At 36.6% G+C, this 24,030-nt stretch overlaps 3 protein-coding genes across 7 annotated transcripts in view; 1 reads left to right on the forward strand and 2 right to left on the reverse strand.

The window, feature by feature from the left end:
- Positions 1 to 11,649, reverse strand: part of LOC135227105 (unconventional myosin-Ie-like) — a 117,668-nt gene extending 106,019 nt beyond the window's left edge. The window contains exon 1 of one of the 5 annotated variants that reach the window (XM_064266972.1): positions 10,876 to 11,649. In XM_064266972.1, the coding sequence (XP_064123042.1) occupies positions 10,876 to 10,878 (3 nt within the window). In that variant the 5' untranslated portion in view covers positions 10,879 to 11,649. Of the gene's footprint in view, positions 1 to 6,348; positions 6,432 to 10,875 lie in introns of those variants that run through there. The other 4 variants (XM_064266976.1, XM_064266974.1, XM_064266973.1 and 1 more) reach the window with 4 other exon arrangements.
- Positions 11,650 to 16,459: 4,810 nt separating this feature from the next.
- On the reverse strand, positions 16,460 to 18,786 carry LOC135227107 (heat shock 70 kDa protein 1-like). The gene has a single exon (XM_064266979.1). It carries the CDS (start codon positions 18,515 to 18,517, stop codon positions 16,577 to 16,579), a length of 1,941 nt encoding a protein of 646 aa, XP_064123049.1. The 5' UTR covers positions 18,518 to 18,786; the 3' UTR covers positions 16,460 to 16,576.
- A 2,414-nt stretch (positions 18,787 to 21,200) lies between these two features.
- On the forward strand, positions 21,201 to 23,482 carry LOC135227108 (heat shock 70 kDa protein 1-like). The gene has a single exon (XM_064266980.1). It carries the CDS (start codon positions 21,423 to 21,425, stop codon positions 23,352 to 23,354), a length of 1,932 nt encoding a protein of 643 aa, XP_064123050.1. The 5' UTR covers positions 21,201 to 21,422; the 3' UTR covers positions 23,355 to 23,482.
- The last annotated feature ends 548 nt before the right edge of the window (positions 23,483 to 24,030 follow it).

The raw sequence follows: 24,030 nt of genomic DNA on the forward strand, positions 1-24,030 counted from the left end.
CTAGTTAGCTAGAATGGCATTTGAAATAGCAGGAATATGATGTGTTTATTTACATAGGTTTCCTACGGCAATATGGCAGAAGAGGAGTGACTATGAATATATATATATATATATATATATATGATATATATATATTTATATATGGTATATATGTGTGTGTGTGTGTGTTGTGTGTGTGTGTGTGTGTGGTATATATCGCAGGTTCGTTTCCCGCAACCGGACATCTTGATTTCTTCATATTTCTTCGAAGTTGGATCTCGAGGCTTTGTAGTGACGAGCGTATGCCCAAAAATGAGCAAAGAATTTGAAACGTTATAAGAGGGCATTGTAGCTATCACAATTACGTATGTATCTGGTGAAGATGACCAGTAGATTCTACATATAGGCCTACGCAGTTTCAATCAAAAAGCTATCAACATTAGACTAAGTCACTCGAGATTCTATAAACGAAAGGGAGAAACAATGTGGGTCCTTAGAAACCATCCTGTGGAATAAGATGAAAGGATGAGACACAAATATTGGAAGGATTTACAGGCTATAGCAAACCATACAAGAGATATTAAACGGGGGTGGGGGGGGGGAGGGGGGGGGAAGCAAATAGGCCTACGCGAATGACGAACTGAAAGGGAGGCGACGTTTGATGGCGATGGGTTCAGATCTCATAGGCCTAAAATGGAAACCTCAATTTGAAAATAACAGCTGCTAAAGAATTTATATCTTAACCTTGAATGACTAAATATATATATATATATATATATATATATATATATATATATATATGGGGAAGAGGCGTTTGATAGACATAGGCCTAGCGTAGGTAGGCCTAAAAGTATATACAAAACCTCAGTGGTATCAACTGAAGTATCAGCTGCTACAGCATTCATATTTAAAACTCACATGAGACAAATTATATATATATATATATATATATATATATATATATATATATATATATATTGTAAACAAAAGATAAAATATGTATCTTATCGAAATACATTTAGATATATACTAAATGAAAAGAAAGCTCGCATACATAAAATACAAAAAAGAATTTGCACAGCCAAATAATTCAACACGACTACTGAGGGAAAAAACTGCAACGCTACATAATTGCTAAGTTCAATAGTTACTGTAATCCGTGGATATTAGTACAATGCGAAGACATGACAGCCAATCACGGACAGAGAAGTCATATCAACGACAGAGAGAGAGAGAGAGAGAGAGAGAGAGAGAGAGAGAGAGAGAGAGAGAGAGAGAGAAGCTATCCAAAAATCCATCAATCACCTGCGATAGACCAACCCCCACACGACTCCCACTACATAAATTCCACACGTGACTAGCAGTAGTACCAGTTTCTTCAATTCCGAAGAATAAGACAACTGTGGTGAGTAACTGTGGGCGAACAGAAACGTGGGCTGGTTCAAAACCGTGGGTAATGGGCAAAGTGGGCTGGTTAAAAAGTTTAAGCGCACTTTCCATAAAACTTCAATCCAATCGTGAAGCGTAACTTGTCAATTCCGTGGGAGATGAACGCCTTGCAATACTCCGCTTTTTCACACGACTATAAAAACTAGTACTAAACTAAAGCTCTTTGCATGATTACCAGAAGAATACAATTGTCAATGGCATAACCAAATCGAGTGCTATAGGCTACTCAAGTATTATCACTCTACAGTAATTCTCCTTTTAAACAATTTACTTATAATAATAATTAACCAACTGCAATTCTTGAAAAATTCCAGAATTCACTACCTAGGCCTAGCTCTGAATCGGTCAATTACAATTGTTAACCAATTACATATTTTATATAATTATTACTATATATGATATATATATATATATATATATATAATATATACTATATAACATATATTATATGAACTACAGGACCCTTGTTATCTGCAAATTATCAAAACAAAAGTTGCAAGATCCAGGGGCACTACTTATAGGCTTAAGTGAACGTTATCCGAACATACTTCAACTAAAAAAAACATTCATACAGAACATTTTCTGTAACTTAAGGAACGTGGACACTTAAAATTGAACAGCTGACACCAATACCTGAAGTTGTTAGAAGGTTTAGTCTCTCTCTCTCTCTCTCTCTCTCTCTCTCTCTCTCTCTCTCACACACACACACACACACACATACACGACATATTGCATTGATTAGGCTACGTAATACTTCTCTGATTGAATCAAATAACAGCTAGATATGACACTTTCACATTCTCGATACAGAATATTGACACTATAATATCATACTTGCTTTAATGAAGACCGCTCGTAGACAACTTACGATTCAAATAAAGAATGATCCATGTGACACCATGCTAGTTTCAATATAGTTCCACCTGATTCGCAAATGATACTGCATTGTTTAAAAAACCAAATGACACCAGGTCACTTTTAATAAAGAAACCACGTGACACAACCATGCTTTTCATTGAAGCATTTGACACCAAATTACGTTAAATAAAGAAACTGTGTGACACCACATTGATATCCATCAAAAATCCATGTGACACGACACTGCTATCAACGAAGAAACCACGTGACACCACATGGCTATAAATTAAAGATTGCCATCAATCAAAAAATCATGTGACACCACATTCTTACAAATCAAGAATACATGTGACACCGTATACTTTCAACAAAGAAACCATGTAACTCCACACTGGTGTCAAGAAACCATGTGACACCACAAAACTTTCAATAAAGGAACAACGTGACACCACACTGCCACCAGTTTTAAAACTATGTGACACTGTATAACTTTCAATTAAGATACCATGTGACACAGTAATATTTTCAATGAATACCATGGCCACTGAATTATTCAATTAACATTGTGAACAATTGTTTAACTTTAATTAAGAAACCGTGTGACACTTGTGACTGCTAGTTAAGAACCCAAGACACGAACCGTGTATATATATAGTATATTGCTACTTTCAGTAACACCATATGACACAATACTGCTTTCAGCAGAGCCACCTGCATACGACACCGCACTGCTTTCAACAGGGAACAACCCCCCCCCCACACCCCCCCCCCCCCCCCCCCACCAAATTAAAAGATTCTTTATAGTCTAAACGTGAAAACCCAAAGGCATTTGTTTCTCTCTCTCTCTCTCTCTCTTTTTCAGCAGCTGACTCGGTCTAAATGTACCTTTCGGCCAATCAGAAGAGCTTCCCAGACCGTAAATTTCAGAAAAGCGTAGGATTTTTCCTCGTTGGAGAGTCCTGCGAGTCTACGAGAGTCCCTCGAGGCCCAACGGGCAATAAACAATAATCAAATGCTTGAAAGCAAAGTCTTCATTAACCAAACCACTCATATTGATTGTCTTTATTATCAATATATACATCGTACTAGACCGATGTAAGTGTACCGTTTTTCAAACCTTTTCAATCGAGTGTCATTTCGTCTTCTAAATTTTAACTGTTTTTTAATTTATCCTTTAAAATCTCCATCTCTCTCCCTTAACAATAAAAAGTTGCGTTTAAATTCTAGCGTCTTCAAACCCAAAACCCAACCATTCACAGGCGAACCAAAAACAAAAAAACTTTATAAAACCAAAAATATATAAACCCTTCCCCTCCAACAAATTTTTGTTTTTGCTAGAGCAGGTGTTTACCACATCACTCACTGGATAGACGCACAGGAAACCAAAGCAGTTAATCACTCGAATCTCTTTGACAATCTTTGCCAAATGTGGGAACCAGTTCCATGGGCAATTAAACCTCGAGGTTGCTCATGTGAAAATGTGAACTGGGAAATATAATAATAATAATAAAAAGTATGTGACTATCTTCTGAGCTGAACCCATATATGAACAGCTCAAGTGTTAATGCAGATAAATCTTATCTAGTCTCAATAATATAAACATTGACAGAAAAACGAGAGAGAGAGAGAGAGAGAGAGAGAGAGAGAGAGAGAGAGAGAGAGAGAGAGAGAGAGAGAGATCGGCCTAACAAATGCTATACAAGAAAGCAGTTCAAAGCCTAGACCTACAAGTACGTGAGCACAAAGGTATATCACAAAACTAGACTTAAAAAGGCAGTGTGAACAGTACTCCATCAAATCGTACACAACCACAACGAAATAGAATAACAGGACGACCTCGACGAGGTTAATCCTAACCTCACAGAGGTAGAATAAGCCTCTTAGAAGATAAATATACTTCTCTCTCTAAGGACTTCCAACGGTTCCAAGAACCCAGCGGATGACGGCCATGGCGTAAGAGCCAAAAGGTGACCTTGCATTTCCGCTTCCTCCCACGAGGGTGGAAACTCCTTACCCTGAGGTAGTACTGGCTACTCTGGGTAACTCCTCGCCCATGGGAATCTATTCTCTCGATTCGCGAAATATTACGTTATTCATGATTCCCCAAAAAGGACGGTGAGTAATGGGTAATACCCAGTGATAATCCGGAGTTTATTTTGACACTTCTAAAAATAGGTCTCAACCATGGTGGGACATATATATAATATATATATATATATATATATATATATATATATATATATATATATATATATATATATATATATATATATATGTGTGTGTGTGTGTGTGTGTATGTTAGCAGGTAACTAGGATAGCAACGCCCCATTACAAATCAGGAACACTTAGTTAAAAAAAAAAAAAAAAAAAAACAAAAAAAAAAAAAAAAAAAAAACAAAAAAAAAAAAAAAAAAAAAAAAAAAAAAAAACAATGAAAACCAACCTGCATAATAAATCAGCACAAAGCTACTATAAAGCTAAACAATAGCTCAAAATTACCTGGCGCCACTTAATACACTAATCCTAATGACGTCACTTAACGAAATATCGTTACAATCTGGGATAATACGAAGCTGCTACGTATTAATGTAAGTACGTATCATAAAAGATTTATATGTTTGTTACAGGACCTCTGAGAGAGAGAGAGAGAGAGAGAGAGAGAGAGAGAGAGAGAGAGAGAGAGAGGCTCGTTACGTTGTTACCTTCTATAAAAGTGGTTTTCCTTACCAAACCATACCGTTAAATACCGCTAAATCATTATTACCATCTTAACGTACTGAACCAATATGTCATATGAATTACATTAATGTTATATGGAATTACAAAAGACAGGCTCAATTGTAGAATCTCTACAAACTATATATACATATATAATATATGCATAATAATATATAATATCTAGAATATATATACATATACATATATATATATAACATATATATATATATATATATATAATATATAATATATATATATATCACATAAGTATAAATTACCTTTATGAATACCAAACTCGTATATACATTCGCTACCAATATTAAAAGTTTATATACAGACAAATGAACCGTTAAATTAGCATTAACCTGACAATTATTTAAACAATTTAAACAACCAATCGATTCATAACTGTCAATTCAAACAGATCCGTCAATGATTTGTCTGCCAACGATGCAAAAATTAATTTGGTGTCAACCAAAAACACCTGTCCCAACCGAGAGTTAAAAGTTCCGTTAATTAACAAATGTTAGATTGTTAGCTTGTTTGTGAGAGATTAATAATTAATCTAGGTTCAATTATGTCTTATTTGCATAATTGTGATTGTTACGTTGGCCTACGTGTATGTATGTATATATATATAATATATATATATATATATATATATATACATATAATATATACCATATATTATATATATATATATATATATATATACATAGGACTAGGTTAAAGTTACAAATTACAAATATTTCTGTAGTTAATAGCCTTGTTTTTAAGACATTATCAATAATATTTTGGTTAAATGGACTCATTTGCATATTGTGATTATATAAATATACGTTTAAATATGTTTTAAATAGGATTTGGTTCAAGTTACAAAATACAAATATTAATGTAGTTAATAGTCTTGTTTTTAAGAGATTACTAATAAATATTAATGTTAAATCAGGCGTCATTTACATACTGTAATGTCCAAGTTTTAAAATACCCACGTGGCCTATACACATTAAACCTCATATTTAAATAGGCCTACGTTACAATTATAAAGCATGAATTACAAAGCATCATTTAGTTACAAATGAAGAGTTTTAAGCCTAAAATTGACAATAAATATGATTTTAAAGTAGAAAAAAATAACGAAATATATAATATCTTCCAGGTAGTTCTTCCAAATATATACTACTCTTCAGTAGCTGGGTACAATTCACACACAAACACAGTCTCTCCAAACACAACGTGTGAGGCTTTGTTGTTTCATTACACGGAAAAACAACCTCACTGACGAAAACACTATCAACATAAAAAAATAATATATATTCTCGCAAACATAAATAACAACAGCACTCGCACAAACAAAGTCACGGAACCGAACGCGGACGTCCTCACTCGCCAACGTTCGTTAAACAACTGAAGTGAGAGAAGTGATTGAAGTTCCCAGAGAGACGACGGCTGGTCTTCGTGTGATTGTGACCCCCCCTTCCTCTTCCACAGACCCACCCCCCCTATAGAATAACGACCCCCGCCCATCTACCACCCCCACCTAACCCCCACCTTACACGAGACGGGGAAAAAGAGACTACAATGCTGCTACAATGGCGTACTTATTTTATTATTATTATTATTATTATTATTATTATTATTATTATTATTATTATTATATATTAAAAATGGTTATCAATCATGACCTTAGCAATATATTGAGCCTACACCGGTCAGGATTGACAACCGTTCTCCATTTGTTCCAGGTGTTTGGTGTACGTATAAAATCAAGTGTAAGAGGGATTATATATATATATATATATATATATATATATATATATATATATATATATATATATATATATATATTAGACTATAGCAGGCTACAGAAATTCATTAATCAGAAAATACTCAACGCTCGTAACTCTTATAGGCCTATCCTTGGGTAAACGTTTACGCTTGATTTTTTTTTTTTTTTTTTTTGTTTTGCACAAAATTTGAAGCTGCAATAAATGGTCAGCTAACTAATCAACATAAATCAACATCATATATATATATAGACTTATACATGAAACACTGGTTAGACTGAAAAGATTAACGGATATTCCATTGTAGTACTAGAACGAAATCTGGAGTAGACTATCATAGGTCTATAAAAAAAATTAGTCTATGGTCAATTAAGGTTATATCTTTTGCATGAATACTGATGAAATTTAATCAATAAAACCGACAACTTGTAAATCCTAGTGTTTACAATTGTTTATATTCACTTTTTATTTTTTCAGATCTTAAAAAGTATATATATATATATATCTATATATATATATATATATATATATATATATATATTATATATAGTATATGTTTAAATTTATATATACAGAATCCGATTACACAATGACGTATGCAATTTTAGCAGACCACTTTTTTTTTTGTAGAGATTTGTAGTGACAGTTTTAAATATTATTTTTTATGCAAGCGGCCACAAAAACCACAAATTTCTAGCCTGAGAGAGGCAAAATCAAAGAAAAGGAAGAAATAATGTGATATATATATATATATATATATATATATATATATATATATAATATATATATATATAGCAAATGCCTTCAAAGTACCAAAGAAAAAAAAAAAGTTTCGCCATTCGATACTGAATCTTGCCAAGTTACAGAAATGAAATATAAAAGGTTTCTGCAGCATGGATACAACATTTATCTCACTTATTCCTTCTCTGTAGAGAATTTCTTTATTTTTCAAATTACTAAGGAACTACAGGAATTCCATTCACGAAAACAATGACTAGGAATTTAAGGAATTGATACGAAACCAAATCAAGAAGTGCATTAAAGGTTTGTCCATTTGTAGAAAGGAACATATTATGTTTCCTAGTCTCATGCATGTCTTTGAGTTCATGATGACAATGATAATGATTCCTGTAATTGCCTCCCCTGTTAATTACCGACTTCCAATGTATTGTATGTATATTTTATAGCCCTTTCAGATTATATAAAACAGGCGCAATGCATCTCGTGTTCTGTTCAAGGGATAGAAAGCAGTTGGTTACCGTGTCAAGGACGCCATGGCTCGGTATCCGAATTTAAACTTACGAACTGCAGCGCCGTGTTTCAAGTTTGAGTTTATAGATGAGGTTTTCCAACGTCTTGAGAGTCGTTGGATTCTGTAGTCTACGGGTCTACAAGTCTAAATCTGCGTAAGGATATGAAAAGGGCGGAATTAAAATACAGCTGAAGAGTGCAGTTGGCCTAGACTCATAACCTTGTCAGGTAAGCTTTGAAGGAGTTTGAACTGTTAGTCTCAATTAGTCAGTATTAACGTTAGGATTGAAGGTAAAAATAGGTTAATTATGAGGAATATATGCTAAAAACAAACGGGCGTAATTGCGTGTTTTTAAAATTATTATTTGCGATTGGACTGCATGAGCAACAACAGTAAAGAAAAAAAAAATATAACCGACCTTTGCGCATGCTAGTGAACGCTGCCAAAAGCGTATTCCGTTCATCACATGACGATAAAACTAACGTTAAATTCCACGAAATACGACAAATAACCCCAAAAAATCAATCGATACTAAACCAATAATATGGAAAAAGTCACCGAGGAATAAGTACGAAAGGTAAATGAAAGTTTTCGTATGAAAAAACAACGAAACAAAAACTGAAATCGGTCGTGCATCTGGCACCACGGGTGTCAGTGAAAGTTGAAGAAGTGATGCTAACAAGGGGGTCATCATTTTTCTCGGGCATTGGGCAATGCCCATCCAAATATAGGCTTCGTGGTGAGACTATGAATTTGGTCCATTGATAAATTAAAAAAAAATAAATTCTATGTAAACCTTGACGTTAATTCTATTTCCTAGAGAAAGAGCAGAGAGAGAGAGAGAGAGAGCATCTGTCGGAGTTCTACGTTCACTTGGTTTCATTCAAAGCCTCTAGAACGAGAGAGAGAGAGAGAGAGAGAGAGAGAGAGAGAGAGAGAGAGTTCAAAGTTCACTTGGCCCCATTCATTCTAGAGAGAGAGAGAGAGAGAGAGAGAGACTAGACGCATCTATCAAGAGTTCAAACTTCACCTAGCTCCATTCATTCTAGAACGAGAGAGAGAGAGAGAGAGAGAGAGAGAGAGAGAGTTCAAAGTTCACTTGGCTCCATTCAAACGTTCTAGAACGAGAGAGAGAGATAGAGAGAGAGATAACTAGACGCATCTGTCAAGAGTTCAAAGTTCACTTGGTCCCATTTCAGGCATCTAGACATAGCAAACAGAGAGAGAGAGAGAGAGAGAGAGAGAGAGAGAGAGTCCAAAGTTCACTTGGCCCCATTCAAAAGGATACTCTACGTTCAAAGACTTCCTGTATACTGCTCGATAAAAGGTCCTTCCTTGGAATGTAAATCGGAGGCAGCCTTTATCAGCCTTCGGGAGAATGCATCTTTCGTCCAGAGGGGGAATCTCTCTCTCTCTCTCTCTCTCTCTCTCTCTCTCTCTCTCTCTGTTAGTAAATGAGCAGTTATCTTAGAGGTAAAAATCTCTCCGTCAGTAAATGAGCATTAGTTTTATAGGTAAAAATCTCTCAGTTAGTCAATAAGGAATCATCTTATAGGTAAAAAAATCTACGTAACTTCTCAAATATCAAATCATTTAACATATTCAGACATGCACAAAACTCAATGCTGTAAGAAGGAAAGATAACTCTTTTATATTTATCGTTTTTAATATATTTTTTTAAAGAAAATACGATAAGAGATTATTGGCTCCTTTGTTTCAATTCTTATCAAGAAACAATAAAAATGCTTTTATCAGATAAGTCTACCTTGTGATATTGAGCAAAGTGGAAGATGTTGAGATGTTCCATTGCATGTAGAACGTATATATCTGTACATGCTCTAATTCTGTTGTTGAAAAATACATTGCCTAAACCTGTCAATTCTAGTTCTTTAAGCATTTATACTTTGAATTTTAATTGCAAGAATGAAAAATAAGGCAGTATGACGCTTACAATAGTCATTACTACGGTAATTCCATGACTATTGTAATCAATACTAATGTTGAAAATGACATAGGCCTAACATGTGAATTCGAAATCCTTAAAATCATGAACACTTCGATTTGTAATTGCAAGAAGGAAAAATAAAGCAGTATGATGCTTATAATAGACACGACTACAGTAATTCCATGGCTATTATAATCTATATTAATGCTGGAAAAGACATAGGCCTACCTCCATGTATGTTTCCATAAAATAATTCCTAATCTTTAATCTCAAGACTAAAAAGTAAAGCTGTTTCACACTTATAACATACAATAATAAAGTAATTTAATTACTATTGTAGCCTACACTAATGATGAAAAATACAAAGACCTACATTATTTTTTAAATAATTTACACTGGTTTTTCATCACTAGAATTAAAAACAGAGCAGTCTGACACTTATAATAAGAGCATACTACATTAATTTCATGACTAGTGTAATCTGTATTAAAGTGTAACCATATCAAAGTCCAGATATTTATAAATTTGTAAGTTTATTTGACAAAAAAATAGCAAGAACTTGATGGACATTATTACAAACTTACAATTTTCGACGAGATAATTGTGCTTATTAGAAGAATGGAGCAATATTACACTTATATATGACAGTTCAAGTTTTTTTTTTTTTTTTTTTTTTTGAAAAGATTGATCAATAATTAAAATATAAAACCACACGAATGAAAATAGTAACACCGTCGTTGACTTATGATAGACTTTACTACAGTAATTTTAGGACTTATGTGATCTATATTAATGTTTAATAATATTAAAGGACATTTGCACATGAATCTTTTAAGTATTTTAAAAGAAAAACTAAAAATAAAAAAAGGATATAATTCAAAACTTACCATTTTTTCGACTAGTTAATTGTGTCCCTTCGATATAGACGTCGTTTTAAGTATTAACTATAGCTCAAGATGATTGTTTTATTAAGACAAATCAATGTGTAAATAATGAATAAATGATGTATTAATGTCCGGACAATTAATACAAGTTTCCCATAAAATATATTTTCGTTTTCATTGTTTACAAGTTTTCTTTGTTCAAATTATTTATTGGTAACTATTGTAAATCCAAACACTTCTTGTTTAGTCATTTCAAACAGTATTAGTCAATGCGTTCATCAGGTAACAGTGCCACCAAATAGATAATTTTAAAGCTATAATAACCTTAAATCGCAGCCGTCTGTTGTCTGTTAAAGGGAATAATTACAGAAAAAACATCCACAGTTCCAGAACCCACAAGACACAGACAAGTATAGAGAGGACGCTCACTAAAAACACTGCACTTCCAATAGCGCCGAATCCCCTCAGTTTCAGGATCCTTTTTAGTTCCATAATTGGTATAATATCAAGAATATAACTCTTTATAAAAGGGTTAGTCTAATTTAATTCGCAACACAGCGACTGAAAGTTTTTGGTCATGCACGTACGAAGCCTCTCTCTCTAGGCCTAAGTTGTTACAACGTTCACTTAGGAGGCCTTTTCTTGGTTTTATTCACGTAAATAAACAATCTTCACGACACATGTACTCATTTTATGATAAATTATCTGCTACTGCTTTCTATAATTCGGAATAATGAAGAATACTTCCAAAATAAGTAGATGTTATTGCACTGAAGAAGGGTGAGACTGATAAGTGACAGTTCTGGTTAAGATGGACGTTGGTCTTATCAGCGGTTATCTCTGATAAGCGCTATCACTAACTGCTTTAGCTTATATTACTGCTTAATTAACTACAAGTAACACGAAAAGGTTTTAAAATATATAACCCTTTTCCTAAATTAACGATTCCAGGGTGTTTTAAATATCAAGAACATTGTTTGTCAGTTTTGAATATTTAAATGACGCACGAATTTACTTCTATTTGGTAGAAATATGTCACTGTCACTGATAAGGCTCACTTTATCTACTGCCTGTCAATCAATTAATTATCATAGCAAGAAAACGGGGTACTTAAAATTTATGGAAACCTCCTCATGACTTGTTTTTATCCGTAAGTTACCTATAAAGTAATCTGATTAATTCTTTAGTACTACGACGCTCCGATACGAAGTGACACCAGCTAACTTCGGACTAAGAATTTGCTAAAATCTTGGCAAAATATTCGATATAAAATAGCATCCATTGCATTCTGCGAGCATATCATAATTATTTAATATTCAAGAATGTCTCTAAAAGACTTCCTAAATACTTCGTGGCATTTATGAAATAAATGAACCCTTTGACTGCTGGATTTTGTTGCTAGCATCACTATTCAAGCCTAAACTTATAATTAGAGACACACTCTTGTATCCTGGGCTATGGAACCATTTAAATGTACTAACGAGAGAGAGAGAGAGAGAGAGAGAGAGAGAGAGAGAGAGAGAGAGAGAGAGAGAGAGAGAGAGAGAGAGAGAGAGTAGTATATCCAGGGTAGTAGCTATACCCTTAGTGGAACAGTAGACTTACAATGCTTACAAAAATGTTTACAGTGACAGTGAGGGGTAAGACAAAGTATTCACTATCTTTACAAAGGTTCATATAGTTCATTGTTTATCCTAGAGACAGAACTACCCGGCCTCGCAAGTAAAAATAGGATAGTCCGTTCACAAACGCAGTATAACCTCGTCAACGTCCTAGGCCTATGGTGAGCCCAGGCTTAGCGCAATATTCACCATCAGCTCTCGCGTTTTGGAATCACGTTATATAATGTACTTATCTGCATAACGCTATTGGACAGAAGAGCAAAAGTATAATATTTACACCTCATAACACCAAAATTAATGAAATTCCAATAGATTTGATCTAATTACGATAAGCACTCCGGATGACATTTTTCTTTATAAGATTACTTATATTTCCTCTGGTGATAAATGAGTGTATATAGACTTTAGGAGATACGAAATGGAATAAGAAAAAATATGCACTACCAGATGAATATATACACACTGATGAGCAATATTAAATTAAAAAAAAGGCTTTTATAGGCCTAATTAAAGTATTAAGCCAAAAACACGTTAAGAGGTTTCAACGTCAACAACAACAATAATAATATAATATTCTTATTAACTTTGTTTCATGTAACCACTAATTACATGCATCTGTATATATATTTCATTATGTGCATGATTCCTCGAGTCTGAACCTACCCGCCATCTTTAGATATCAAAAGATATGTCTAAGAATTAGACTATTAGATTAAACACGTAAACTGGCAAACAAAGTAAGTTTCATTATATACATAGACCGACATTTTAGAATAATGATTTACACATCCATTCTGCTTTTAAATCGTAATGTGTTTGTCGAGTAAAGTACGAAAAATAAACTATGAATACGTGCGGGCAGGACTAGTACAACTGATTTGAATCTAGAGATATTTACATCACTGGTCATTAACGTGTGTGTGGCTTGATACTTTTAATTAGGCATATAAAAGCTTTAATGTAATACTGTTCATCAGTGTGTGTATACTTATCTGGTAGTGCATATTTTTCCTTATTCAATGTCGTTATCTCCTAAGGTCTATGTACACTCATTTATTACCAGAGGAAACATAAGTAATCTTATAAAGAAAAATGTCATCCGGAGTGCTTATCGTAACTAGATCAAATGTATTGAAATTTCATTAATTTAGGTGTTATGAGGTGTAAATATCATATTTTTGCTTTTCTGTCCAATAGCGTTATACAGATAAGTACATTATATAACGTGATTCCAGAACGCGAGAGCTGATGTTGAATATTGCACTAAGCCTGGGCTCACCATAGGCCTAGGACGTTGACGAGGTTATATTGCGTTTGTGAACGGGCTAAATTGTTTTTTAATTTGCAAGGCTAAACAATTAACTATATGAACCTTTCTAAAGATAGTGAATACTTTGTCTTACCTCTCACTGTCACTATAAACGTTTTTGGGAGCATTGTAAGTCTACTGTTTCACCAAGACCTGGCGGCTCCGTACGACTTTGGTGGACCGCTCCAGACACCACCAGCGCCATCCTTACCTTTTGGTGCGCTTTCTGGCGGCTTCTTGCGGACCCACGCCATAACTAAAAAAAAAAAGTATAGGTGTAAACCTACCTTTAGTATTTTAATGTATTATAGGTCATGAATGCGAGTTCTGTTTGAACAGCTGCTATTCTCATATCTATGTATTAAAGTTACGTAAACTTCGCAACATAAAATCATAAATGTTTTGACAATTTCACTTCATTGCTGTTTATAAACCTTTTCTCGACTGTTTATTTTAAACTATGATGCGAGAACGCTATGCCCACTGCATTGATTTATGAAGTATACAGCATTTTCTCCAAGATTAAACTGTTCACTCTGAGAGGTTTCGTTTAGTCATGAAATATAACCGTGATAATTATGTGTTCTTATATTTCACTGCTTTCACCCACTATTTCAGGTTGGGTTGGAGGGGGGTGGGGTCGAAATCATTATACAAGGGGGGAGGGGGGCCATCTTCCCTGAGGTTTTCGTGGAATTTGAACACCAGGAGTTCAAACGAAGATGCAACGCATCTCTGACCTAATCTTATTCTCTTCCCATCTTAATGATGTAAATTTTTCTGTTTATTAATGTGTCAATTGATTTTTTTTAACAAGCGATCTCTTTTTTTTCCTTTATGCATTTTCTGTCACCTTCTGTTACTTCTTTCTAACGAACACCATCATATTCTTTGGAAGCTTAATTATAAACATTAACATAACTAGAACGTGTATCATCTACTCCCAGTTGAACATGAGCCTTAAATTTTCTCTTCAAAGGTTGGCTCCTTTGGTGTGCTTGTTCCATATGAATAGGTTCATCATCTGGATTATAAACATTAAACTAACTAGAAAGTGTATCATCTATTCCCAGTTACACATGAGCCTCAAATATCCTCTTCAATGGCTGCTTTTTCAAACAAAACTCAAATCTTTTGTAGTGCTTCAGTAACCTAAGAAAACTTGAAACGGTTTAGATTTTCAGGTAATATCTACATTATAAATTTAATGACTTTAAACATTTAAGCAAAGCCCTTTAATGATTCGAACCACCATAGCCTTCTGCTATTTAGTCTACATACCACACCACACACCCTTCGATTATTTAGGTTACACACATAACCTTCTACTATCTAGGCTACACACCGCATAGCCTTCACACCTGCACTGCCTTCTACTATCTAGGCTACTCACCACACAGTCTTCTACTATGTAGGCTACACACCCACACAGCCTTGTACTATCTAGGCTACACACCACACAGCCTTCTGTCATCTAGGCTACACACCCACACAACCTTCTACTATCAAGGCTACATACCACACCACACAGCCTTCAACTATTCAGGCTACACAGACATAAACAGCATGTTTAGATGGTGTAGATTAACCTGGCATATGACAGCAAGAGTCCTGCCTAGGGCAGCTCGTTAGCCCAACTTCTTAGTGCACTAAGTGTGACAGGGATCCTGAGGCTGGCATGCCCATCATGAATCTTACCATGCCAACAGAAATGTTTGCGCTTTAGAAGGATATTTCTCTTGTATGATTTAGGGATATATTGTCAAGCCATGTTTACCAGCCCATTAAGTATATTCGTAATTGTAATCCTCTCCAATTACGACATTCACTCAGGGCACCTTTCCTTTGGTACCTCTGCAATGACTTACAAATTCCCAGTCATCTACCTTTTTTCACTTGTTCTATGTCTTACGAAAGTCTAAATGTTATACAAGGTACCATTTCAGTTTCAGCTATCCAAGCCCCTCGAATGTCTAAATGGTACACGATGTTTCGCTTCAGTTTCAACTATCTACGTCCGTTAAAAGTGTAGATAGTACTCTCAGTTACCTTATTCCAAGTTCTTCAAGTGTCTAGATGGTACACGATGTCTCGTTTCAGTTTCAGCTGAAACCGTCTCTGGATTGATTCCCCAATAGCCTAGTGTTTCCCATCTAAGTTTCCCAGGTTTCACCTAATTTTAAAGTTTATAATTCTTCTTCCATAGGCCTGTTAGTCTATCAAACTATTTCTCATTAGTTGGAATTCCAGATTCCCTACAATATTAATGATGCAAAATAATCTATTTGAAGTCCAAGAGATTTTTATAACTAGTAAATCCACAGTAGATGCAATCTTTTATTGCATCAACACTTTCTTGGGTTCTCACCTTCCCACACAAATGTTTTTCATAAATTCATCGTTTCATATCAACTGTAACTTTATCTATTTGGGAGCCAGAAATTCGTGATGGCCATGACTAATTAGCCTCATAAATATGTTTCTTTATTATCTACTTCATAAGCTTATTATTATGTAATTATATATATATATATATAATATATGTCATTTCAGTAAATGTTACCATTTTGTGTTTGCACATATTTAAATATATACGATGCATTTTGGAAAATCATTTCTAACTTAAGGTTAATGACAGAATTTGGTTTAATTTATAAAGTTTATTAGAAAAATATACCATACAAATGACTAGATCTGAAATACAAAAGGGTTTGAGGAATAATATTCTCTTATGAAACTCGATATAGAAAATGTTGTTTGTACTACATTATGCCTAGTCGACCTCTTCAATAACTGGTCCTCTGCCAGAGTAGGTCGAGTTGCTACCGGAACCGCAGGATGACCTTGACCCTTGACCTGTTGCTCCTCCGTGAATCTTGGCAGCGAGGGGCTTCCAACTTGCTTCCAGCTTTTTCATTCGATCCTCAAACTCCTCTTTCTCCGCCAGCTGGTTCCTGTCGATCCAGGTGTGTTTTTCCTCCAGATGGTGCTTCATGTTGGCCTTTTCCTCTTCGTTCAGCTTGTTGGAGACGCTTTCCTCATCCAGTGTGCTCTTCAAGCTCAGACAGAGGGATTCCAGCTGGTTCTTAGCGTCGATCCTCTCCTTCTGCTTGGCGTCTTCTACGGCGTACTTCTCCGCCTCCTGCACCATGCGCTCGATGTCCTCCTTACTCAGGCGCCCTTTGTCGTTGGTGATGGTGATCTTGCTCGACTTCCCAGAGGACTTGTCTGCAGCAGACACGTTCAGTATCCCGTTGGCGTCGACGTCGAAGGTGACCTCGATCTGGGGAACTCCCCGAGGCGCTGGAGGGATGCCCGTCAGGTCGAACTTGCCCAGGAGGTTGTTATCTTTGGTCATTGCCCTTTCGCCCTCGTACACCTGGATGGTGACGCCAGGCTGGTTGTCTGAGTAAGTGGTGAAGACCTGCGTCTGTTTGGTGGGAATTGTGGTGTTGCGCTTGATCAGTGCAGTCATGACACCACCTGCTGTTTCGATACCCAAGGAAAGAGGAGCAACGTCAAGGAGAAGAAGGTCCTTGACTGCGTTTGACTGGTCTCCCCGAAGGATGGCACCCTGCACAGCTGCGCCATAGGCTACAGCCTCGTCAGGATTGATGGATTTGTTCAGTTCCTTGCCACTGAAGAAGTCCTGCAACATTTTCTGCACCTTTGGGATACGAGTCGAACCCCCAACGAGGACTATGTCATCGATGCTGTTCTTGTCTAATTTGGCATCCCTAAGGGCTTTCTCAACTGGGGCCAAAGTGCTGCGGAAGAGGTCGGCGCACAGTTCCTCAAACCTGGCACGAGTAATGGACGTATAGAAGTCGATTCCTTCATAAAGAGAATCAATTTCTACGCTGGCTTGAGTTGAGGAGGACAAAGTACGCTTGGCCCTTTCACAAAAGCTGTTCTTCCAAGTCGCCCTCCTTAGGGAGCGTTTGTTTCCACTGATGTCTTTCTTGTACTTCCTCTGGAATTCCTGAATGAAATGATTCACCAGTCGGTTGTCAAAATCTTCCCCTCCCAGATGGGTGTCGCCTGCTGTTGCTTTCACTTCAAAGACTCCATCGTCAATGTTCAAAATCGACACGTCAAAAGTGCCACCACCCAAATCGAAGATCAGTACATTACGCTCCTTTCCTTGGCCAGCTTTCTTGTCTAAGCCGTAGGCAATTGCAGCTGCTGTAGGCTCATTGATGATTCTTAGCACATTTAACCCTGCAATGATCCCAGCATCCTTGGTAGCCTGTCTCTGGGAGTCATTGAAGTAAGCAGGAACTGTGATGACTGCGTCTGAAACTCTCTTACCCAAGTAGGCTTCTGCTGTCTCCTTCATCTTGGTCAGCACCATGGAGGAGATCTCCTCTGGGTTGAAGGTCCTGAGTTCTCCCCTGTACTCCACCTGTAGCTTTGGCTTAGCAGATTCACTGACAACCTTAAAAGGCCAATGTCTGATGTCACTCTGGACTGTGGGGTCGTCGAACTTCCTCCCAATCAACCTCTTGGCATCAAAGACGGTGTTGGTGGGGTTGATGGCTGCCTGGTTCTTAGCTGCATCTCCAATGAGTCTCTCTGTGTCATTGAAGGCCACATATGAGGGCGTGGTTCTGTTTCCCTGGTCGTTGGCAATGATCTCCACTTTGCCGTTCTCAAACACACCCACGCACGAGTAGGTGGTGCCCAGGTCGATGCCAATAGCTGGAGCTGCCATTTCTAAGTCAATAGTCTCAGTGTGTAGACGAAATAAGTAGACTTTCTTCACTTGACACTTGAGATATTATTCTTTCCTTCCAAGTAGACTTTCTTTACTTGACACTCGAGATATTATCCTTATCTTCACTTCAGACAGATTTTTTTTCTGATGACTTGCTCTCTCAAGACAAATTTCCACTTCACTCACGAGAAATTCTCTCTATCTCAGATTTCTGTGTATCGTGTGTGTACTCTCTGGCTGCCGTTGTAGTTCTGATTTGGAGCAGTCTGCCTTCACCTCTTTTATACAGAATCCGTTTTCTCTCGAGGTTTCACGTACCTTCTAGAATTTAAGGGAAGACACCGGTAGACCCACTCGATGTTTCTAGAAGCTGCTGTGGATATTTTTTTATATATTTACTTTTTTATGAATTGGGAAACAATCATTTACCGTCATAATTACATAAATAGCTGGGAAATCCGTTAGAGTAACCAAAGTAATGCGAATATTCCCCCCCCCCCCCCCCCCCCGACGCTATATTTATCTCTGTGTACTTTTAGAGACACGAATGACGTCATATCGTCATTATTCGAGAACTTGACCGAATCAATGTGGTATCTTCTGAGAATAGAATAATTAATTCAATAAATGACATAAAAACAGGTCAATAAACCGTTCATACATTGCTTAGAGACGCAAAGAAACACAGGCGTTATTGATAGTTCTCGTCATTGCACTAATACATGATGCAAAGTTTGATGACTAGTACTATAAGGAAAACAGGGTTGATTATGTATAATATATATATATAGATATATATATATATATATATATATATATATATATATATATATATATATATCTATATATATATATATATATATATATAATATATATATATATAGTATATATATATATATATATATATATATAATAGTATGATAATCAATCTTGTTTTCTATATATATATATATATATATATATATATATATATATATATATATATATATATATATATATATCTCGTTTCTAAAAGTTATTTGCATAACCTTAAAGTATGAACACAATAAAGGTTTATCTGATCAATCTATATTCACCATCCATAGAACTGAAACATAGGAAAAATGAGATAAAATCGAGGGATATTGAAACGCATTTGATAAATGTAAAGTTAAAATTAATTTAATAACTAAAAGTTAAACATTTGAAAGATTAATAACATATAAGTGACAATGAAATTAATCACTCAAAGGGAATTGTATATCAATGGCACTCAAATGAAACAAATTACGTCAAAATTCAAAGAATCAGGGCAATCGCCCTTTCTAAATTCACACACAAAATACTACACAACACTAGATAACAGGTCACCTCAAAAGTTGAGCCAAGAAGCAGTTCGTTCCGTCCTGCATTCGGGTTTTGTTGGGGAAAAGAGACAAGTTATACAATTACCACGAATGCAGAACTGACTTACAAGGTTTTCATGAACATAAAAAACTTTACAATAATTATCAAGTTCGTTGTCAAAAATAAATCCTAATATAATAGTGTGCAACTTCAACATATTTATTAAATGTAGTGAATTAATTTGTGGTGTGTGTCAATACAATTTTGGGCGGTATCATGCCATACAGTGTACTACGCACATACGCATACACACTCCTAGAGGGGCACGCAAAGGAGCGTTCAGAGGGGCGAACTACTACTCTTCCCTTCCCCTCACGATCTTTTGACCTCTCCTAATGGCTTCTCTGGCGAGAGGCACAAACAAGACCCAATGACACCAACTCTTACCACACGCAACATGCACAATACATTCACCCAGAACAACTTCATATATATAAAGACAAATGAACCATCATAACTAAAACAGTAATTATACTTCGTTACTAAAACGTCCACTGACGTTTATGTCAAAAGACCTCGTCTTTGTGTAAAACCACCTTTTCACTGCCAACCGCACCACAGATACTACGTACTAGACTAGAACATAGCAAATCAGATAATATAATGTTAAGAGTGTCATTCTCGAATAGATGTGGTTCTTTCACCCTTATTATGTCATGCAATGTAGACGTACATATCTTTACAAAATATTTGGGCATGCGAATATATTTGGTTTTCACATGAATACAAATACAGTAACATAGTTCCTGTCTGTCGATTACCTGACAGACGGCAATACGCAGTGAAAATCAATCCATAATTTCTTAGGAGACAGACACTAATAACGATAATAAAAGAAAAATAGCATGGAAACAAGTGAATACACAAAAATATTAGAAAATAAAATCGTTGTGAGAGGAATTCCTCACAGTGTTACTTTGTGTCTCTAAGCAATGTATGAACGGTTTATTGACCTGTTTTTTTACGTCATTTATTGAATAAATTATTCTATTCTCAGAAGATACCACATTGATTCGGTCAAGTTCTCGAATAATGACGATATGACGTCATTCGTGTCTCTAAAAGTACTACAGATATATAAATAGCGTCGAATCGTCGCATTGCTTTGGTTACTCTAACGGATTTCCCAGCTATTTATGTAATTATGACGGTAAATTATTGTTTCCCAATATAAAAAATATCCACAGCAGCTTCTAGAAACATCGAGTGGGTCTACCGGAGTCTTCCCATAAATTCTAGAAGGTACGTGAAACCTCGAGAGAAAACGGATTCTGTATAAAAGAGGTGAAGGCAGACTGCTTCAAATCAGAACTACACCGGCAGCCAGAGAGTTCACACACGATAAACAGAAATCTGAGATAGAGAGAATTTCTCGTGAGTTGAGTGGAAATTTGTCTTGAGAGAGAAAGTCATCAGAAAAAAAACTGTCTGAAGTAAAGGAAAGGATAATATCTCGAGTGTCAAGTAAAGAAAGTTTACTTGATTTCGTCTACACACTGAGACTATTGACTTAGAAATGGCAGCTCCAGCTATAGGCATCGACCTGGGAACCACCTACTCGTGCGTGGGTGTGTTTGAGAACGGCAAAGTGGAGATCATTGCCAACGACCAGGGAAACAGAACCACGCCCTCATATGTGGCCTTCAATGACACAGAGAGACTCATTGGAGATGCAGCTAAGAACCAGGCAGCCATCAACCCCACCAACACCGTCTTTGATGCCAAGAGGTTGATTGGCAGGAAGTTCGACGACCCCACAGTCCAGAGTGACATCAGACATTGGCCTTTCAAGGTTGTCAGTGAATCTGCTAAGCCAAAGCTACAGGTGGAGTACAGGGGAGAACTCAGGACCTTCAACCCAGAGGAGATCTCCTCCATGGTGCTGACCAAGATGAAGGAGACAGCAGAAGCCTACTTGGGTAAGAGAGTTTCAGACGCAGTCATCACAGTTCCTGCTTACTTCAATGACTCCCAGAGACAGGCTACCAAGGATGCTGGGATCATTGCAGGGTTAAATGTGCTAAGAATCATCAATGAGCCTACAGCAGCTGCAATTGCCTACGGCTTAGACAAGAAAGCTGGCCAAGGAAAGGAGCGTAATGTACTGATCTTCGATTTGGGTGGTGGCACTTTTGATGTGTCGATTTTGAACATTGACAACGGAGTCTTTGAAGTGAAAGCAACAGCAGGCGACACCCATCTGGGAGGGGAAGATTTTGACAACCGACTGGTGAATCATTTCATTCAGGAATTCCAGAGGAAGTACAAGAAAGACATCAGTGGAAACAAACGCTCCCTAAGGCGACTGAGAACAGCTTGCGAAAGGGCCAAGCGTACTTTGTCCTCCTCAACTCAAGCCAGCGTAGAAATTGATTCTCTTTATGAAGGAATCGACTTCTATACGTCCATTACTCGTGCCAGGTTTGAGGAACTGTGCGCCGACCTCTTCCGCAGCACTTTGGCCCCAGTTGAGAAAGCCCTTAGGGATGCCAAATTAGACAAGAACAGCATCGATGACATAGTCCTCGTTGGGGGTTCGACTCGTATCCCAAAGGTGCAGAAAATGCTCCAGGACTTCTTCAGTGGCAAGGAACTGAACAAATCCATCAATCCTGACGAGGCTGTAGCCTATGGCGCGGCTGTGCAGGGTGCCATCCTTCGGGGAGACCAGTCAAACGCAGTCAAGGACCTTCTTCTCCTTGACGTTGCTCCTCTTTCCTTGGGTATCGAAACGGCAGGTGGTGTCATGACTGCACTGATCAAGCGCAACACCACAATTCCCACCAAACAGACGCAGGTCTTCACCACTTACTCAGACAACCAGCCTGGCGTCACCATCCAGGTGTACGAGGGCGAAAGGGCAATGACCAAAGATAACAACCTCCTGGGCAAGTTCGACCTCACGGGCATCCCTCCAGCGCCTCGGGGAGTTCCCCAGATCGAGGTCACCTTCGACGTCGACGCCAACGGGATACTGAACGTGTCTGCTGCAGACAAGTCCTCTGGGAAGTCGAGCAAGATCACCATCACCAACGACAAAGGGCGCCTGAGTAAGGAGGACATCGAGCGCATGGTGCAGGAGGCGGAGAAGTACGCCGCAGAAGATGCCAAGCAGAAGGAGAGGATCGACGCCAAGAACCAGCTGGAATCCCTCTGTCTGAGCTTGAAGAGCACGCTGGATGAGGAAGGCGTCTCCAACAAGCTGAACGAAGAGGAAAGGGTCAACATGAAGCACCTTCTGGAGGAAACACTCACCTGGATCGATAGGAACCAGCTGGCGGAGAAAGAGGAGTTTGAGGATCGAACGAAAAAGCTGGAAGCGAGATGGAAGCCCCTCGCTGCCAAGATTCACGGAGGAGCGACAGGTCAAGGGTCAAGGTCATCCTGCAGTTCCGGTAGCAATTCGACCTACTCTGGCAGAGGACCGGTTATTGAAGAGGTCGACTAGGCATAATGTATACATGCAACGTTTTCTATATCGAGTTTCATAAGAGAATATTATTACTCAAACCCTTTTGTATTTCAGATCTAGTCATTTGTATACTATTTTTTCTATTTTTCTAATAAACTTTAAAACTAAACCAAATTCTATCATTAACCTTGAGTTAGAAAGGATTTTCCAAAAATGCATCGTATATACTCAAATATGTCCAAACAGAAAATGGTACCATTTACTGAAATCACATACACACACACACACACACACACACACACATATATATATATATATATATATATATATACATATATATTAATATATATATATATATATATATATATATATATATATATATAATATATATATATATATATATATATAATATATATATATATAGATATTAAAATATATATATATAGTATATATATATATATTATATATTATATATATATAATATATTATATATATATATATATGTATAATTACATAATAATAAGCTCATGAAGTAGGTAATAAAAAAAACATAATTATAAGGCTAATTAGTCATAGTTATCACGAATTTCCAGCTTCCAAATAGAAAGGGTTACAGTTGATATGAAACACTGAATTTATGAAAAACATTTGTGTGGGCTGTTAAATTTAATAAATTTGGGAAGGTGAGAACCCAAGAAAGTATTGATGCCAT

The sequence above is a fragment of the Macrobrachium nipponense genome, chromosome 15, assembly GCF_015104395.2.
Source record: "Macrobrachium nipponense isolate FS-2020 chromosome 15, ASM1510439v2, whole genome shotgun sequence".
NCBI classification, from domain to species: domain Eukaryota; kingdom Metazoa; phylum Arthropoda; class Malacostraca; order Decapoda; family Palaemonidae; genus Macrobrachium; species Macrobrachium nipponense.

Bases quoted from the DNA above. Each gene is read 5' to 3' on its own strand.
- LOC135227107 (XM_064266979.1), bottom strand. From the start codon at position 18,517: ATGGCAGCTCCAGCTATTGGCATCGACCTGGGCACCACCTACTCGTGC.
- LOC135227108 (XM_064266980.1), top strand. From the start codon at position 21,423: ATGGCAGCTCCAGCTATAGGCATCGACCTGGGAACCACCTACTCGTGC.